This window comes from Doryrhamphus excisus, linkage group LG2 (assembly GCF_037039965.1).
Source record: "Doryrhamphus excisus strain RoL-2023G ecotype Guam linkage group LG2, RoL_Dexc_Guam_v1.1, whole genome shotgun sequence".
NCBI lineage: Eukaryota > Metazoa > Chordata > Actinopteri > Syngnathiformes > Syngnathidae > Doryrhamphus > Doryrhamphus excisus.
In genome coordinates this window covers 25,135,438-25,154,501 of record NC_136358.1, presented here as the reverse complement: position 1 = coordinate 25,154,501, position 19,064 = coordinate 25,135,438, and the positions used below count along the sequence as shown (strand labels likewise).

Genomic DNA, 19,064 nt, shown 5'->3' with positions numbered 1-19,064 from the left:
TTGTTTTTTTTTTTTTTTTTAACATCAGCAACACTTCTAACTTCAACATGAATCACTTTGCATCATTTCAGAGTAATAATAAGTACATAATCAGGTACATGAAAGTATTCGTAAAGCATTCCGTTCCTATGAATTATTTTGTGCATCACTAGGTGTCGTTTGAACTCCATTCATGTTGACAGTCGTGTGTATTACTGCAGTATCATATGAAATAGTACCAAAAACCTGACACTAAAAACTTGGCTTCAAATAATACTGTTTTAATGTTGTTTCTCCAAACTATTAAACAATGCCCCCCCCCCCCCCCTCCACACACACACACACACACACACACACAGACGACACTAAAACAATGACAGAATATTATAAGACTCATGCAAACTCCTCCAGCCTCAGGGGCGGACCCCTGGTTGGGGGGGGCCCCCCACGTCTGGCATGCTAGTCTCGTCTGTCACATGACATTTTCACAGTTCAAGATGGACCCCCTGGACCCCCGCCGGAAATACTAACAAAACTTTTGTAAAACTGTTTAAAGTGGACCTTAAAGCTGGTCCAGATGAGACCAGGTCTGGAGGAGGACTCCAGGATTTAAAACTGCATTTTTAATGCAGTCTTTAGTCTCTTTAAGGAAAGTGCTGGTTCGTTGTACACTTTTGACCACATCTATTGAACTAAGTCTATTTCAGCAGAGGAGGGGGGGGTGTAAACCTGTCAACTGCAATGGAGGTCTGGATAATCATCATATTATACTGTAAGCCACGCCTATTTCTGGCCTTCTTTAGTTTGGACGGCTAAAAAAGTCATGTATGGCAATTTGCATAAACTCCAGCATGTTTGGAAAAGTGATAAGATGAATGGAAATGAACTGCAAGGTCCCTTTTTGTCATGAAATACAGTAAACTGACAGAACAGTTTAGCGAAGCACATCGCCTTTTCAGAAAGTGATAACCAAGTGGCTTGAGGAACAACTTAGGAACACCGGACATCAAGATGGAGAACCCCTGAATCAGCAAACTTTGTGAAAAGCAATCCTAAAATGTGTATTATTATTATTATTATTATTATTCATTCATTCATTTTCTACCGCTTTTCCTCACAAGGGTCACGGGGGTGCTGGAGCCTATCCCAGCTGTCTTGGGGCGTGAGGCGGGGTACACACTGGACTGGTGGCCAGCCAATCACAGGGCACATATAGACAAACAACCATTCACACTCACATTCATACCTATGGACAATTTGGAGTCGCTAATTAACCTAGCATGTTTTTGGAATGTGGGAGGAAACCGGAGTACCCGGAGAAAACCCACGCATGCACGGGGAGAACATGCAAACTCCACACAGAGATGGCCGAGGGTGGAATTGAACCATCATCTCCGAGCTCCTAGCTCTATGTGCTAACCACTCGACCGCCGTGCAGCCTCATTTTACAATAATAAAGTCAAAATGAATATTCATTCATTTTCTACCGCTTATCCTCACAACGGTCACAAGGGTGCTGGAGCCTATCCCAGCTGTCTTCGGGAGAGAGGCGGGGTACACCCTGGACTGGTGGCCAGCCAATCACAGGGCACATACAGACAAACAACCATTCACACTCACATTCATACCTATGGACAATTTGGAGTCACCAATTAACCTAGCATGGAGAAAACTAATGCATGGGGAGAACATGCAAACTCCACACAGAGATGGCCGAGGGTGGAATTGAACCGTGGTCTCCTTGCTGTGAGGTCTGCGCTCTAACCACTTAACCACCGTGCAGCCTAAATTATTATTATTCTGTATGAAATGTGTTTTTCTTCATATTTTGGGTGTATAATGAACCAGAATTTTCCTTAAATAAATGTAATTGATGTTATTGTTTACATTAATTCCCGGAGTGATGTCCTGACAAATTTATTGAATTAAAACATCATAATTTTTCTTTTTTCGTTGATCGTATATACTGCTTAGCTTTTTGATTCTTCATTTTTGGGAACCAAATTCATTCTCATTCAACTCATTTGTGTCTTCAGATGAAATGTGTGTGTAATAAATCAAATCTACAAAGTAGGATCAATCTGACCTTAAGACTTCCTCAGCGTTCACTCTCTAGCAAGTCAACACGGCATTCACTCAAAAAGCAAGCATGACTGAGAAAGACAGGACCAAGCTGCAAAAGACGAGCAATAGAAACCAAAATCAGCCCTCATGGGAACTCGGTGTGGTTCTATGAGTACAAAGTACAAAGCAGGTGTACAGTCAATGTCTTTGACCGTATTCAGCAATGTTAAAACAATCAGAGAAAAAATATTGATCCTGATACCAATATTGCGTTAAAAAAACATCAATATAAAGGAAGCAATCTCAGCAGTGCACACTAACTCAACCCAGTACCCCCCCGTTCTCCCCCATCCTGTCAGCGATGGAGCGGTTGTTGTCGATGGTGACATGTTTTCAGCAGTGTCTTCATCTCAGAACACGGTGCACCTCTTCCCCCTCTTCTTCACGGGCGGAGGGCAGAGCACAGCTCGAATGGCTTCGTCGAACACCGTCTTCAGGCCTCGCTGGGTCAGCGCCGAACACTCCAGGTACTTCACGGCCCCTAAGGACCAAGAAGTCCACATTGGTTATTTACCTTTGGCTAAGGGTCACAATGGAGATGATATCACTGAAATGAAACAGTCAAACTTACCAGTGGCAATAATAACAATTAAATCTGCAAGCAGTGATGAGCGGGATCGAGCACCCTCGGGGGTATGTGATGCGCTCGCCAAATTTGGTGAGTTTTCGGGCATGTTAAGGCCCTCAAAATCGCGATCATTTTGGGAGAATAATAATAATAATAATAATTAAAGATATGCCTTTATTCGTCGCTCAGTGGGGAAATTTGTAAAAAAACTGCAAGCAGTGATGAGGGGCTCGAGCACCCCGACGCGCGAGTCGAGGGTACGCGACCGGACGGGCACGCGGACATGCCGTACAAAAAAACAGCGTGATTGAATAAGTTGTAAGGGAGTTACAGGACTTACAAATTTCTACCGGGGGGGGCGACACCGGTGACAAGGCGGGTATGCGGCCACGTCCCGTCTGACGCCCCAAACCTCCATTAAAAAATTTTGCGACAATCGGACCGCGCGGAAGGTACTTGTGGCGCCTACTTCTGGCCCGAAAATCGCCGACACCATCAAAAATGGCCGACTTCCTGTTGGTTTTGCAATATGGGTTCTTGAGACTTTTTGGTGCGTCCTGTCATGATAGACGTATCCACCAAGTTTCGTGACGATCGGTGAAACTGGTGGCGGGGGCTAATTTTTTTTAAATTTCAAGGTGGCGCTAGAGAGTCAATTTTGGAAGATTATATTTGAAACCCATAAAATATACAATTTTTCGCCAGACCTGATGCGCTCGCCAAATTTGGTGAGGTTTCGGGCATGTTAAGGCCCTCAAAATCGCAATCATTTTGGGAGAAAAATAATAATAATAATAACAAACATTACGATTACAATAGGGATTTCGCACTGTCAGTGCTCGAGCCCTAATGAAGACCGAATGAATCACCGCCAGAGATCCACCGGCTCCGTGGGTGCGGGCAAAGCCAAAGCCGACTCCCCAAGATCCGCCCCCGGAAGGGACCTTTAAGAATTTCAGAAAAAAAAAACTCCTGGACACCATGGAAGTTCTCGGATTAGCCAACCACTTATGTCAAATTCCCAACAAGTACGAAACAACTATTTGCTCGGTGGTCACGTATCGACAGGAAGTTGGCGATGGATCTTGGACCACTTTTATGGGACAATGATGCTTGGTAAGGGGGAGGTCAATTGGGTGGTTTCACTGGCACCCGAAAACCGAACTGAACAGCTCAACCCAAGATCAATTGACCCGATTGTAAAGATCTTAAAGCCCAGTCGGAATAAGTCGCCTTACGCTAGCTCTCATAACGCCGATTGGACGATGCTAACACGGCATGGCTAAAGCTGTATCCACACAAGAACGTTCTTGGGATTTTTTATTTTTTGCCGTGGTTGGAACTGTGTCCCGTTTACCTTAGTTGGACGCATACCCCAGGTTCTAGGGTTTGGTGGTCGAGGGATTTTTTTGCTTTAATTTTGACTAATTTACTTTAAATTGATTCAATTCCTGTCTTCAAATTATGCAAATGATACCATTTATCAGTATTATACGTATATATTTGCTCCGTCAACTCAAATGTGACCTCACCGATCTCTCTTGCCATGGCCAGACCCTGGGGGTAAGTGATGGGGGAGAGCTTCTTGTCCCGCAGCCTCTCAATGGTGTCCTTGTCATCTCGCAGGTCCAGCTTGGTGCCCACCAGAATGATGGGTGTGTTGGGGCAATGGTGTCTCACTTCAGGATACCACTGATGCCCCGCGCGCAGACACGTAAACAATCACACGCCCACACATCCGCACAAATGTATAGCAGTCAGTAACAGGAGAAAAAGAACAACAGTTAGTTTCATAGACGTAGAATGTTGAACGCCTTTCCGTGATTATTATTATCATTCCTTATTCTAATAAATTACTGACAAAAAGGAATAGATTTTGGCTTTTGGGTGAAATTCCAGGATGAAGGTAAAATGAACTTTAACCTTTACCGATGAACTTAATTGAAAAAAATTGAATGTCGATTTTATTTATTTTTGTTGTTGACTTTAATTTGTAAGATAACAACTCATCCAATGACATAGTTATTCAGTTTAACCAAATAAAATCTGAAATATAAAATAAAAATCCTACAAATGAGAGAGTAATTGATAACAGTATTTAGTTATAAATACAACAGTTTAAATGTAAGCAGTAACTATACAAACGCTACATAAATGACGTATATACAACTTGTATTTGTTATTATGTGTAGTAATATTAAATGGGCATTGCTTTACATTTAAATCAATGTGAGCTTTGACATTTTAAGCTTTTAATAGTAATGGCAACGTTTAATACTGACCATTTTTCCTGGTGTTTTGTCGCCCTCTAGAGGAATTAGCAGTTTATTGCAAACAAGCATGACAATGAAATGGGCTGTTTATGGGCTACTGCTGCATCCTCAAATCATGATATACCAAAACCCACAACAAAATCCCACAGTGAGGCAGCATTTAGCCACTATGGCCCCCACCTGTGGAACCCTCAGCCTCAGGACTGCGGAGACTGTTGATATTTAAAAAAAAAAAAAGATTAAAGACACACCTTTTTAATCAGGCTTTTAACTAATATTTTTTTTACTTTTCTTATGTTTTTATCTTTTTTAGTCCTATTTTATGATTTTAGTCTTTAGCTTTTAACTCCAGTATTTCCTCACGAGGGGGGGGAGTCCTCCACTTTCTTCTCTGTTCAAGTTGTATGTAATGCTATGAGATTAAAGTCCAAATATTTAGAGTTCTATTCTAAAGAGGAAAAAAGTCCCAATTTTACGAGAATAAACTTATGAAAAAACTTATGAAACTTGTGAAATTTTACTAACAAAGAGTTGAAATATTAAAAAAAAAGCATATTACAGTATTTGTATCAACTTCTCTTTGCCCCCCCTTCCATTTTTAACAGTAATATTATGACTTCCCTGTAATATTTAGAATTTATTCCCATCATTTTATAACTTCCCCCAATTTTTCTTTGTTTTGTTTCTCATAATATTATGAGTTTATTCTCATAAAATTACATCAGTATTTTCATTTCTGCTGTTTTTTTTTTATTTCCTATGTAGCTTTCTTCTTGTCAATTTTCTTCTCATAATTCTTTTTTTTTTTTTTTTTTTGGCGTTCTTAGAAAAGTTTCCATCCAGCTCCTTGTTAAACAAGTTAGCATAAAGTACTGAAACTGAAACCACGAACAGCTGGACACGTGCATTCCAAAAGTTTGGTGAAGGTCAAATGAAGTTCACAAGTCCATTTGAGGTTCATGCTGAAATTTCACCCAAAAGCCAAAAATCTGTTCCTTTTGTGTGAGTAAAGTGCTGTGGATATTTACAGTTGCGTCCCACCACGATGTGACCAGGGTGGCATACATTCTGCACAGCGAGCTTCCAGCCTTTGCAAGACTGTGATTTCAAATGAAAGCGTCTCATGACGCTCAGCAGATGAAACCCCCGATGGGCCGTCACGCTCGCTCTGCAGAGTGTTTGACCTCGTCTTGCAAACCCTTGTTCTGTCCCACAGGGGAATCAGTTCTAAATTCCCAGGGTTGTAAGCCGAGGTCGGGACAGGTGGGGAAGAGGTGTGATAAGATAAGCCAGGTGGAGCTAAAGATGTGCCTCGTTGTGGTCAGACTCGGCGTTTGGGGGGGGGGGTAGTCGGGCGATCAGTCAGCGTACTGACCTTAGCTCGGACGTTCTCAAAGGAGGCCGGACTGACCAGGGAGAAGCATATCAAGAACACATCCTGGGAGAGAACCAGAGAGATGGCCAGTTGAGTGCAACATTGTGTGTGTGTGTGTGTGTGTGTGTGTGTACGAAACTGCTTTGCCAGCTTTGACAAAGAGTTGATGCTAAATGCTAAATTATTGCCACTCTCATGTAGAGGTTAGCAGTTTTTGTGGGAGCGCATTAGAATACCGTCTGTGGGTAAGATAGTGGTCTGAGCCTATCGTAGTCCTCCTGTCCGGCTGTATCCCAAAGGCCCAGATTGACTGGTTTCCCATCCACCATAACATTGGCAGAGTAGTTGTCAAAGCTGTAGGAAAGGATGAATGAGGATAGTCAGTAGTCACACATCTTTTTGCATTTCATGTTTTTAAGCCATAAAGCAGGGGTCTCAAACATGCGGCCCGCGGGCCAAATGTGGCCCGCAGGACACTAGTTTGAGGCCCCTTCCTTGATATGAAAGTTTAATGTTAGTGCGGCAAGTTTGATATGGATGCTGTATGGTATCATGTACCCAGAAAAAAATTATTACGTTTGATTAATGTTCATGTTAAAGGTTAAATAGTTAATAGTTATCCTCCCTATCCGTGTGGAAGTGGTAAGTTTTTGGCTATTTAAGTTTAAAGGAAATAACTTGAAGGCTACCGTTTAGGTCGCTAGCTCTCTAGTTTGCAAGTTAGCATGTGTCTCAAGACCCTGCAGTTGCGCAATATGTTGTAAATAAAAAGAGTATAAATGTGACTATAGTCGTGTTTTGTCATGTCTACAGGGCTCTAATAATGCTTTGTTCATTTTAATCTGAAAAAAATAATTTGTCTATCCACCAACTATATGTGGTTTCTTAAGTTTTTATTATTTGGTGTTTTATTATTATTATTATATTTATTTATTACTGATTGAATTTCTTTATTCTTGATTTGTTTATTTATTTTTCATCTTATTTTGTGTACAAAAATAAAAATTAAGATATTTGAGAAGAGTGGAATGTTTTATCAGAGCTTTTATTGTAGAAAATCGAAACAAAAGCAAAGTTTATTATTTTTTCTGTTTTTAATAAATGCGTTTTTTGTTTGTTTTTTTTGGAAAACCTGATGCGGCCCAGTCTCACCCAGACCCTAGCTCCAGTGGCCCCCAAGTAAATTGAGTTTGAGACCCCTGCCATAAAGACAGCCACCAGGTTTTAACGCTCCATGATTATTGTTTACTATGTTTACTATGTTTATTATTTACTATTTACTATGTTTACTATGCCTAATTAGTAGTGCTTTGGCATATTTACCAAGAACCCCATGTATGCTTAGATATGCTTAGATATACTGCACATAAAAGGTCATTTCCGCCATTTCCACACATACTATGGCATGAGAATGTAATATTTGTAGTAGATCCACAATGACAGTACAGTGTGGTTACTTACACGGTGGGGATGTATTCACCAGGAAACGCATTGGTGGTGTAGCTAATCAGCAGACAGGTCTTACCCACAGCCCTGAGGCACAAGAGACACACAAATGTATGATAAAAAAAAGTGTTAAAAGTCCTACATGTGTGTGTGTGCACGTTACCGCCTTTCAGTCAGTGCCACACTAACACTGGCCTACATTCACATTGCCCGAGGGGCACGGTCGCCCTGATACGCCCGCCCACCCACCACACATCACATGCACACAAACGCACTTGTGATCGTAGGCAGAACTGACCTCTCACCTCCTGGTAAACAACGCTAGGTGGTGCAAGGACACCCACGGGAGGTGTTGCGTCTATACGTCTCCACAGACGTGTGTGTCGATGGTGACATACAGCGGCAACAAGTGTTAGAGCGCCAGGAAACTGAGGATGAGGTCAGCACAGAGTACAGGATGTAGGTCATATCCAATGGAGTATGGCTTAGTGTCTGTGTTTTCATGCTTTTTGCAGATCAATGATAAAATAAAATAAACATTTTATTGCCTTTTATGAGGAGATATTTGGGTCTTATTTGGGGGTTACATGTCATAATAATGCAATATTTCCTTTAATATGTCATCTTTCAGGGCTGCACGTTGGGCGAGTGGTTAGCCTGCAGGTCTCACAGCTAGGAGACCCGTGTTCAATTCCACCCTTGGCCATCTCTGTGTGGAGTTTGCATGTTCTCCCCGTGCATGCATGAGTTTTCTCCCACATTCCAAAAACATGCTAGATTAATTGGTTTAGTCCAAATTGTCCATAGGTATGAATGTGAGTGTGAATGGTTGTTTGTCTATATGTGCCCTGTGATTGGCCGGCGAATAGTCCGGGGTGTACCCCGCCTCTCGCCCGGGGCGGCTGGGATGGGCTCCGGCGCTACCCGCGACCTTCGTGAGGAAAAGCGGTAGAAAATGAATGAATGAATGAATGTCATCTTTCAGGGCTGCACGGTGTTCAAGTGGTTGGTGCACAGGCCTCACAGCTAGGAGACCCAAGTTCAATTCCACCCTTGGCCATCTCTGTGTGGAGTTTGCATGTTCTACCCGTGCATGCGTGGGTTTTCTCCGGGTACTCCGGTTTCCTCCCACATTCCAAAAACATGCTAGGTTAATTGGCCACTCCAAATTGTCCATAGGTATGAATGTGAGTGTGAATGGTTGTTTGTCTATATGTGCCCTGTGATTGGCTGGGTGTACCTCGCCTTTCGGCCAAAGACAGCTGGGATAGGCTCCAGCACCCCCGCGACCCTTGTGAGGATAATGAATGAATGTCATCTTTCACTCTGTAAAAGTGTGTATTTGCGGTTTGAGACACGGCAGTGAAACATTTGCAGCATTTCCGGAAATGCTGGCTTTTCAATTGTTTTTCCATCGTTTTTCGACCTATCTTTTGTGATATAATGCACATATACATAGAGTGTATACTGTACTTGGTTTACATCATTCATCTGTTTCAGAAGGTCCGACTCAAACCAAAACAAACTTAAACCAAAGCAAATTTTCCCATATAAAATAATGCAAATCAGACAAATACATTAACGTAAATGTTATGGATCTGGTAGTATGGATTACGGTAGAAACACAGTGTCATCCTCCCGTTACATTTACATACATCTGAAATGATAACCAATGGCACACCCTTGTTGCGGTACAGCAACTCCGTTATAAACAAACTGTTGCCCTAAAATGGCGCCCTCGGCCCACAATGTATAGCATGTAAAATTATGGCGAAATTTCGTCTGGGTCACACGATCCAAGGTGGCGGACAATATTTCGGACGCTAGACAAGCAGTCAAACGTAGCCAAGCAAACATTCTGGATGTTAACGGAAAAACGCGGTAACCAGAGTGGACGTTAAAGGGGAACTGCACTTTTTGGGGAATTTTGGGAATCATTCCCAATCCTTACGTGAAACATAAACACATATTTCTTTCCCAAAAATACCTATGGGAAATACCTATTTTGACGCTGAAGCCCTCACAAAAAAAAAACTGCGCTCTATTTCCATACCTGACTTTTATATGAGCCAAGCTACAGCCATATTATTATTATAGCAGCTAGGATGAAAAACTATTTTCACACCAATAAAGCAAATTTGGACACATTCTTCACAGCACAATGATTGGCAGTCACTATCCTAAACAGCTAACTCTGTTTTTTTCTGTGCTGCTTAATACTCAATGCCACGTAGAAGCACCCTGAGATGAACACACAGCCTTCCAAAGTGCCACTGACCTTCCCTGCTGGTGGTTTCATAATGAAGTATTGATATCACCATGACAAAGATGCATGCTATGAAGAATTAGGGCAGCGGGGCCTGCCTGCCTGCCTGCCTGCCTGGCTGCCAGTAACAGGGCCACACATTCACCAGCGTGCATCAGCACTTCAGCCTGCCTCCGGTGGCCTACAAGGCGTGTAGGAGGTCCGCATAGCATCCCGAGATAGATAGCAGCTTTCCACCCTTACGATACGCTGGAGCCCGCCAACGAGAGCGCAAACAAAAGCAGATAAGCGCAAAAATCTGGCATAAAATGGGGGTGCAAATATAGAGCAGATCGACAGATCAGTGAGCCTCAACCCCTTCTTCCACATAGCATCCTCCCATCATCCATCCGTAGACCATGACTGAATTACGGGACAATTATTTATCTACCAAGGCGCTCTTACCCGTCGCCGACCACGACGCATTTGATAGCTTGCATTTGTGCTGGAGCTGGAGGCTTCCGGAGAACCGGGGCTGGTCGTTTAATAGATCCGAAAGGCTGCGCTGAAGACTCGGATGAGAGCAGCGGGCCAGTCCGCTCGGCGAAGGAGCTGCAGTGAAAGGGGAGATGACGAGTATTGCCGACCGGCTCCGGAATGTGCCGACCAAATGATTGTCTTCCAAGCGGAAACGAGAGGCGTGGTCAACGTAGAAGAAGGGGCGGGGCGTTCCTGCAAAGGTTGGCAAGCCGAACCAGTAAATACTGGAATAGTATCGACAATAACATATTTGTTAATAGGTTTTTAAAATTTGTTGATCATGTTTATAATTAAAATAAAATACAGGACACAGATTTTAGGCAAACGAAAATATAAATTTGTGAAAATGTAACAATCTAAAAATATAACTATATAAGAACAAAAAATAATAACAAAAGATTCCCTTTAATGAAGAGAAAACTTCATTAACTAAATTGTTCAAAATAACTAAACTAGTAAAGATAAAAAAGATGGGATCCAATTCCTAACAGTTGTTGTAAATGGAAGGGTTCAAATAGTGTTTCACAGTATTAAATTACATAATTAAAAAAATAATAATAATCAACAGTTGCATGGTAGATCTATTATTATAAATCAACACACTTTTTGAGATAAATTGAAAAGATTCTGTTGACAAAAATATATCAGTATCCACATAATGGATTTATTAATTCATAACTTCAGAACATCTTGTATAATGTGGCTTTCAGAAAGTCAGAAAAATTGTAGCAAAAATAGTAAAAGTCTGAGTAAACGGACAACGAAGTAGCACAGCTGCCCTTCTCAATTAGCATCATTTGACGGACTTCAGATGGTTTTTTTTTGGTACTGTAGATAAAACGGACACAAAAATCGATCACTAAAAAGTTGAAGTCATCAGACTGAAGGCATCTGTGCAGACGATCACGTCTTAGGGCTGCTGTACTGTCCCAGAGGAGAACCTTTAACATAGGTGAGGATGGCGTTCTGCAGGCAGGAAGCCCTCTGGGCTTCATCGTCCCTCATCCTTTGGATCTCTACCTCTTTTAGCCGCAGCTTTTCCAACAGAGATGATGTCTCACTCTCTTTGTCCAGAAGCGCTTCTCTGTGGTTACTAGTCAGTACTGCATGACACAATATGACAGCATTTCATCTATCTACTGTAACCAGGAAGTTCCAAACTGATGAGGAGCAGCGAGAAATACCTTTAATTTCTCTCTCTAGAGCACATATCTTCTCTTTTAGTCCTCCTTGTGCAGTTCTTTCAGCCTCCAGGTGTCCGATCTGCTCCTGCAGCTCCACTCTCACTCGACTCACCTCAGCCACCCTCTCCTGGTCCTTTCCAGACAGCTCCTGCAACACAACATGTACAATGAATTCTGTACACAGAGCTGCACTTTATATAGTCTTTACAGAGCTTTTCTCAGTGCTGTGGGAAGATATTTTTAGCTGAAGGAAACAGCAAACCTCTCTATGACATCACCACAATTGTACACATTCAGACGTCCAATCATTAGATGTTAGTATCCCATATGACAGCACAGAACATTTTTTAAGGACATCTGACCTTATAAATAAAAATTGTATAAGGGGTATTTCAGAAGCTGTTACTTCTCAAATAATGACAAGGCTGTCATGTTGGGTGTTAAAAAGGATGGAGGGTGTCCAGACCTGCTGGAGCTCCTCGATTCTGCGGCGCAGGCCGTCTGTCTCCATGGTCTGCTGACAGTTTTTGGCCTGCTGCTCAGAGATGATCTGTTTTTGCTGGGAACACTGCAGCTGGACCTCCTGCAGGGAGGAGCGCACTGAGCGAAGCTTCTCTTCCAACGATGACACATGTGCCTGCTGCTCAGAGGAAGGAGGAGTGGAAGGGAAGGACAATCACAAAAGGTCCTCGTCACGTAATAGGGTTTGACAAACTTTTTTTTTTTTAGCTTAAGGACCAATTTAAACAAGGTGTTTGTCCCCTTCTTGACTTAAATGTAGTTAAATGTGGCCGGCCAACCAAAATGACCCCAAGAGTGCAGCAACAACTCATCCCAGAAGTCACAAAAGACCCCGGAAACAACATCCAAAGAACTACAGACCTCATTTTTTCTCAGTTAAGGTCAGTGTTTGTGACTCCACCAAAAGAAAGACGGCCTGCATAACAGAGGCCCTATGTTACAGTAAAGAGAAAAAAATGTCAGTTAAAAAATATATATTTATACCTCTTCCTGGCGCACCTGAGCACGAACTTTTCCCAGTTGCTCTTCCGCCAGGGATCTCTCCGCTACACATGCCGCCTTAGTCCTACTCAAATCCTACACAAGAGAAAAGGCACGGTGAGACGATAATAGCAATAAAACAATCAGATTCCAAGCTGGTGTTCTTACCACTAATAACCCAATTTATTTTATGACATTAATTTCATGGAGGAAATGAGCCATGCTCTCAGGCCACTTAATAAACCTCACCAGATTGAGTGAAGATGACTTGTACTTCAGTATAGAGGATGTCAGTGCCATTTTAAATGTATTTCAGAAGAAACAGTTAAAAAGTGCCTCTAAAGAGCAAGATTAAAAGATTGTAAGGTTATGTATTAGCAGGACAATGATCCAAAACCCACCGGCAAGTCCACCTCTGAATGGCTGAAGAAAAAACGTTGTAAGCGTTTTAAGAGACTCATTGCAAATGCTTGATTGCAGTTGTTGTGGCTAAGGGTGACCCAACCAGTTATTAGCTTTAGGGGGACATCAGGTTTGGATGTGTTTTCTCCCTTAATAATAAAAAAGTTTCATTGAAAAACTAACTTCATTTTGTGTTCAGTTGTGTTGTCATTGACTAATATATAAATGTGTTTGATGATCTGAAATATTTAATTTAAACAAACATGGAAAAAAGAAACAAGGAAGGGATAAACACTTTCACACCACTGTATGTAAATATATGTAATTAGTGGGGAACGGGTGTGCTTTAAATTAGTCTTGGATTAATCATGGATGTGTGGCAGAAGCAAGTTGCAAATGCGACGCTACTAGATGCCGATAGTGGAGCATCGAATCATCGGCTCTTGGGTTGCCAACCCCTGACTTCAAGAATTCACCAATGGAGCTCAAAGACCTCTTCCAGCTGAATTCGTTGTCCTTCCAGTTTGAGGATGCGTTCCTGAAGGGCTTTCTCATTTTCCTCCCGATGCTGATTCACATGGCCAAGCTGCAGAGATATTACCCGTTAGTAAGACATCAATTATCATCCAAAAATGCATTTACCAAAACAATAACAGCCACAGCCCTGCATATACTGTAGTATGTAAGAAAATGAAATGCATTATGGGAAAGCTTTATACAAGTTTTTCCAATTTGTATTTAGTACGTGTTTATATATTTATTCATTTATTTATTATCTATACCTTTTGTATGTTAAGTTTCTGTGTGGTGAATTTAGTGTTGTGTGTAAGATGAGTGAGTCAGACCAAGGCTGGACTTTGGACACCCCTAATATCGAGATTACCTCTCTCTGTCTGCGATTATCTAGGTCCTCGAGGGCTTGCTTGGACATTCGCTTGGCTATTTCCAGGCGGTCTGTCAAAGGAAAAATCAGATTTCATCTTTTCTGGATTTTGTGTGGTACAAATGAGAAATAATGTGAATATTTGTGCATGGTTTGTTGCCTTCTGCCTGTGCTAGCTTGAGCTTTAGCTCAGCCGTGTTGTTGGTAAGTTCCTGCTTCAACTCAAAAAGCTGCTGCTGCTGAGTCTTGCACCTACACTCCACCTCTTCCACCTTCATAGATACAGAAATAAAGAGCGCTATCACAGAGTCACAACAGAATTCATATTTCTAAAAAGATATCATCGCTGTGCCTTACCGTGCTTTTCAATTGGACGTTGATTTCTGTCAGATTTTGGATCTCTCTGAGCAGCTTACCCTCTCTGGAAATGCTGTCCTGCAGGAAGCAGTGAACTAGATATTACATTCATTTGCTTTGTCACCTGTAACTATGTATATGTAGATGACCAGTACTGAAATACTACCATGGTACTACTACCAGATGTATTATGAGGGTTTAAATACAGTGGGGAAAATGGAAGAGGAACTAAACAAAAGGTAACTGATGTGAAAGTCAAAATGAACATGCACCTGTTATCCTTGCATGTGTTTATATACCTCGTGTTCTTTTTTCTTCTCTCTGTTCCGCACTTCCAACTGCTGCTCTTTCTCAACCTTCAGTTTTGCTATCAGCTCAGCCAGGTTGTGATTTTTCTGCTCAGAGAGCGCGAGGGCAGCCTCCATCATCTGCAATCTGCACATCGTACAATTATGCAACTGTGGCAAATTGATGTAGGGGATGCATTTTATCCTGCTGAAAGACACTGAATGTATTCCAGGGTCAAACCATGAATTCATATGTGCAAAATATCCGTTATCCGTATTAACATGAAAACCTGGGGTTTACTGTCAATCACTACCAAAAAGCAAGATATTCCTATAATAACTCAATTGGAGCATGCATTCTAACTGTTTCAGAGTGGTCAATTATCAAAGCAATGGCTAGCACTGTGGAAATATAGATAAGGTATTTACTGTACGGGACTTGCATGTGTTTCTACAAGGTCTCTCTACACGTGCATTCTATGCTGCAAAAATCAGTTGACATTATTTTTTTTCTTATGTGCTTATGTGCTATTGCAGCCTTGACTTATTGTCCACAGACTGCATCACAGCTATGTGTCTTGTTTACTAATTTTGTAATACCTAAAATGCGGACCAGGACACCGCTACAAAGTGAATATGGAGAGAAAACACCATTACTTGGTGGTGAGAGAGTTTACAGCCGACTTCCTCCCATTTAGTGCTTCCTGGAGTTGACTGATCTGTATGGAAGTGGACCTAACAAAAACAAAAAAACAATTATCATCATTTTGAAGAGATGTTGTTTCGTATGTAGTGTCATGTATTTGATGTAGTAAAACCTGATATTATAGATGATATTACATAGTTGTTGGCTAAGGCTTATATACTGACTCTCGTGGGCATGTTTATGAATTAGGAGTTAGGGTAACTAACTGCATGTTCTCACCTGCTTGATCGTCCCATCTCCTCTCTCTGCCTGTCAATAGTCCCCATCAAATTTTGGAACTTGGAAAAGCAAAAAAAATAATCCACATTCACCTCATAGCTAACCTAAAATCATTATTAAATACATGTATTATTTATTGTTATTTGAAGTAGCTAGAATTGCATTTTCCAAACACTTTTATATGACTTCCATGGCTGTTTGTTTATATTTACATAAAAGCATTAATTGTGCTTGATCTACCTGTTGTCCCTTCTCCTGCTTCAAGATCTGAATCTCCTTTGTGAGGACTTGGCTTCTGCTGTGGCTCTCTCTTAAGGTGGACTGTCGATCAGTGTTGCGTCCTACAATCTGCTCTGATAAACAGGAGATAAACAACCCAAGTGTGAGGAGTTTTCAGGAAGCCCATCTTCACTTGGTGCATTGCCACACACGTGACATACACTCCTGATCCAAATTTTAAGACCAGTTAAAAACTGCAGACGAGGCCTTTGAAGACCCTTTTTCTTCTTAAACATTCTCTTGCAAATGCCGTCTGATGGTTCGGGACTGCACTCGGCACCAGGAACAACCTTCGTCTGGGTCGAGGATGGTCTCGTGTCTTGACGGACAGCCAATTGGATGACTTTTTTGGGGCCTAGGACTTGACTTTTTTGTCAATTTTATACAGTTCAACAATCCCACCGCGTACAAAGACAGAAAGCTTTCTTGCCTTTGCCACCAAGCGATCATGACAGTTTGAATCCATGACAGAAAATGACTCCACGTCCATTTCTGATCAGCTGATGAACAGCCTATTTCACTTGAATGCTTGTTTGCAATAAATTGCTTATTCAGTTCTTTTGTCTCACTCACCTTCTTTCTTTTGGCATTTTAAAGCTCTGCATAGAACATCAATGCAAAATGTAAATTCCTGCAATTTTTCAGCTGGTCTTAAAATTTTCATCAGGAGTGTATACACAAAACTACACACCCATAATGATCACAGTCATTGTGTGGAAACAACTTGTTTTTCATATTATAGTACTTCTCTAATTTGGTTTCACATCTCATCTGAGATGATATAAAATTGAAGGTACAGTACCTCCATAATTATTTTGTATTTTTTGAAGTTTGTATAGTTTAGTTGTTTTTCTTGAAATAAAATGACAACTTTGAGACTTTACCTTTTCACTTTCCACCTCTGGAGATACTACCGTTTCATCAGTTTAAGGAAAAATAGAACTGTGTTTAAGGAGACATACCAAGTGCCTTGAGTGTGTCGCTGGGTATGTTGTTTCCTGCCAACTCCAGCTGCTCTATACTGTGGTTGCTCGGCAGATTGGACAGAAGATACCTGCCACCCAGAAGACCAATGTTGTTCCACCTCAGATCTGTCCACAATGAGAGTCAAACATGAATCTTTGCTTCCAGACAGTCCATAATTCAAGATAAACACTATATCTATACGTATATCTATATATTTGTAGAGTTGCGTACAGTATACGTGTTAGAAGGGTTGTGTGTCTCACCTAGCACTTTCAGCGTGCTGTTGCGTTTGAGAGCCTGAGCAAGCTCCAATGTTCCGTGGTGGTTTATTTGATTGTTGCGCAGGTCCAACTGTGTGAGCACACAGTTAGAGCTCAGACCCTCACAAAAGGCGGTGAAGGCTTCATCCCAAACGCCGAGTGCATTCCAGTCCAGTACTATCCTGTGCACAGATTTGCATTTTTCATTTAAACATATCACAGTGGTTGGCGTTGTGTTTCTAACTATTGGCCCCAATGAGGTAAACAATCAATTAGAAGGTAGCGTTGTTCAATTTCAACTCTATTTTTTTTCAAAATATATCAAATTGCAGTTGTAATCACACAACTATATTTGCATTTAAAGTAATGTTGCTACTTGCAGAGTGGTGCATGACAAAACTAGTCCTCACCTAACAAGAGCCTTGTTGCGTGCCAACAATTTTCCCAACACTTTAGCCCCTGTTGATTTCAGGTTGTTTCCCTGTGAAGAACATTTTGCGTCAAATAACTTAATCTGAGTGCATTTCCATTTGTTAAGAGTTACCTTTAGATCCAGGACTTTAAGGGTTGTGTTATAAAAAAGGCCGGTCAGGAAGACTTTGGCACCTATGAGTCAATAAACATGAAAGAAAATACTGTTAAGAATTCAAAAATTGATATTTATTTGCACATCCGTACAAATAAGAACATGTGTAAAGTGTACATAAAGTGTACAAGTGTAAAGGTGACTATAGGGGTGTCTAGAGAGCTCTAATGTTAAAAACTGTATATAGATAGTGGTAAACAGGGTTGCTGTGCTTAAACTACAAAAACATTGCATTACTAAATATGGAATTTAACTTCACTTTTAATGGTCACTTCTGTAACCAATTAACTGAGATAAACGAGGGATCAGTTCAAGTCACATTAAATTGTGTTTTCACTGACCTTCCTCACTGAGCATGCAGTCACTGAGAGACACATCAGAAAAGAAAGTGTCGTTTTGAAAAGCCCGACCAAGCACTGTGCAGGTTTCTGTGGACAGACTCAGTCCGCTCAAATCCAGGCGGGAAGCTCTGCACTCCTGCAACTTCACCATGACGCTTTCCTGGGGTTCCACGGCTCCTTCCTTACACAGGCATAAGTACGTCTGCCTGAAAGCCTCCATTTTGACGCCCTGGCCTTTTTCCTTTTCTGCATGAGACGCCCACCACGTCTTCTTCCACACCAAAAAAAGATACAAATTGTAGAACATATGCATAATAAGAATCTTTAGTATTTCACCATCTCTTGTCCATAAGAATACTTTATATATAAGTCATATTTTACAGCCTTAAAACAAGATCAAGAACAAAAATCACAATGGGGATTCACAGGTAGTCCATATGTTTACATGTTTACTTTCTCATAACAGTGGATTTGTAATATATAATTACAGGTCACTGGCATTATGGAAGGTAAGAATATTTTTCAAATACATTTCTTTATCGAAAAATGTATTGACATTTATCATGGTAGGTTAATTGGCGACTCTAAATTGTCCATAAGTATGGGTGAGTCTGAATGGTAGTTAGCCTATATGTGCCCGGCTGAAATATCTGATTAAGATACGAACACGCTAGTGTACGATAGCTTCTCTTGCTTGAGAGAACAGAGGACAACTTTGAGGAACGTTTCCAAAAAACTACAAACTATTTGGTTGGAAATAATGAGAACCTACCTTAGCCACAGAATTTTCAGACAGTTATTACTGTTGCAGGAAGCTAAGCGTAACCAGGAAGTGTAGTTTGGCGTGAAGCATTTTGGTCAATGTAGTCCTTAAAGGCGTACCCCCTTATTACGCTATTTTCACACGTAGAAAAAAAACATCGTAAACACAGTTGGATAAATCCTAATTTCAGGCATGATTTTGATAAAAAAAAAATCCCATTGCATTCCGCATTGCTCGCTTTGACCCGAAGTAATACAGTGTCACTTTGCTACCAGCAGA

General features: G+C 41.2%; 2 protein-coding genes across 3 annotated transcripts; both read right to left on the bottom strand.

Annotated features, from left to right (window-relative positions):
- Nucleotides 1-10,675, bottom strand: rac3b (Rac family small GTPase 3b). The gene is made up of 6 exons (XM_058061912.2): nucleotides 10,476-10,675; nucleotides 7,781-7,852; nucleotides 6,556-6,673; nucleotides 6,320-6,382; nucleotides 4,204-4,363; nucleotides 1-2,584 (listed from the first exon to the last, which is right to left on the bottom strand). Exons 1-6 carry the CDS (start codon nucleotides 10,508-10,510, stop codon nucleotides 2,454-2,456), a joined length of 579 nt encoding a protein of 192 aa, XP_057917895.1. The 5' UTR covers nucleotides 10,511-10,675; the 3' UTR covers nucleotides 1-2,453.
- A 714-nt stretch (nucleotides 10,676-11,389) lies between these two features.
- lrrc45 (leucine rich repeat containing 45) lies at nucleotides 11,390-18,924 on the bottom strand. Of its 2 annotated transcripts, none has more exons than XM_058061684.2 (18): nucleotides 18,795-18,924; nucleotides 18,023-18,293; nucleotides 17,640-17,701; nucleotides 17,506-17,576; nucleotides 17,099-17,277; nucleotides 16,832-16,960; nucleotides 15,831-15,943; nucleotides 15,591-15,649; nucleotides 15,323-15,400; nucleotides 14,678-14,813; nucleotides 14,379-14,456; nucleotides 14,182-14,293; nucleotides 14,022-14,092; nucleotides 13,632-13,724; nucleotides 12,740-12,832; nucleotides 12,201-12,374; nucleotides 11,735-11,882; nucleotides 11,390-11,653 (listed from the first exon to the last, which is right to left on the bottom strand). In XM_058061684.2, the coding sequence occupies exons 2-18, from the start codon at nucleotides 18,240-18,242 to the stop codon at nucleotides 11,454-11,456; spliced, it is 2,016 nt and encodes a 671-aa protein (XP_057917667.2). In that variant the 5' UTR covers nucleotides 18,243-18,293; nucleotides 18,795-18,924; the 3' UTR covers nucleotides 11,390-11,453. The 2 variants fall into 2 exon arrangements, with proteins under 2 accessions (XP_057917667.2, XP_057917666.2); XM_058061683.2 differs by having other exon boundaries at nucleotides 18,023-18,290; nucleotides 18,795-18,903.
- Nucleotides 18,925-19,064: the final 140 nt, after the last annotated feature.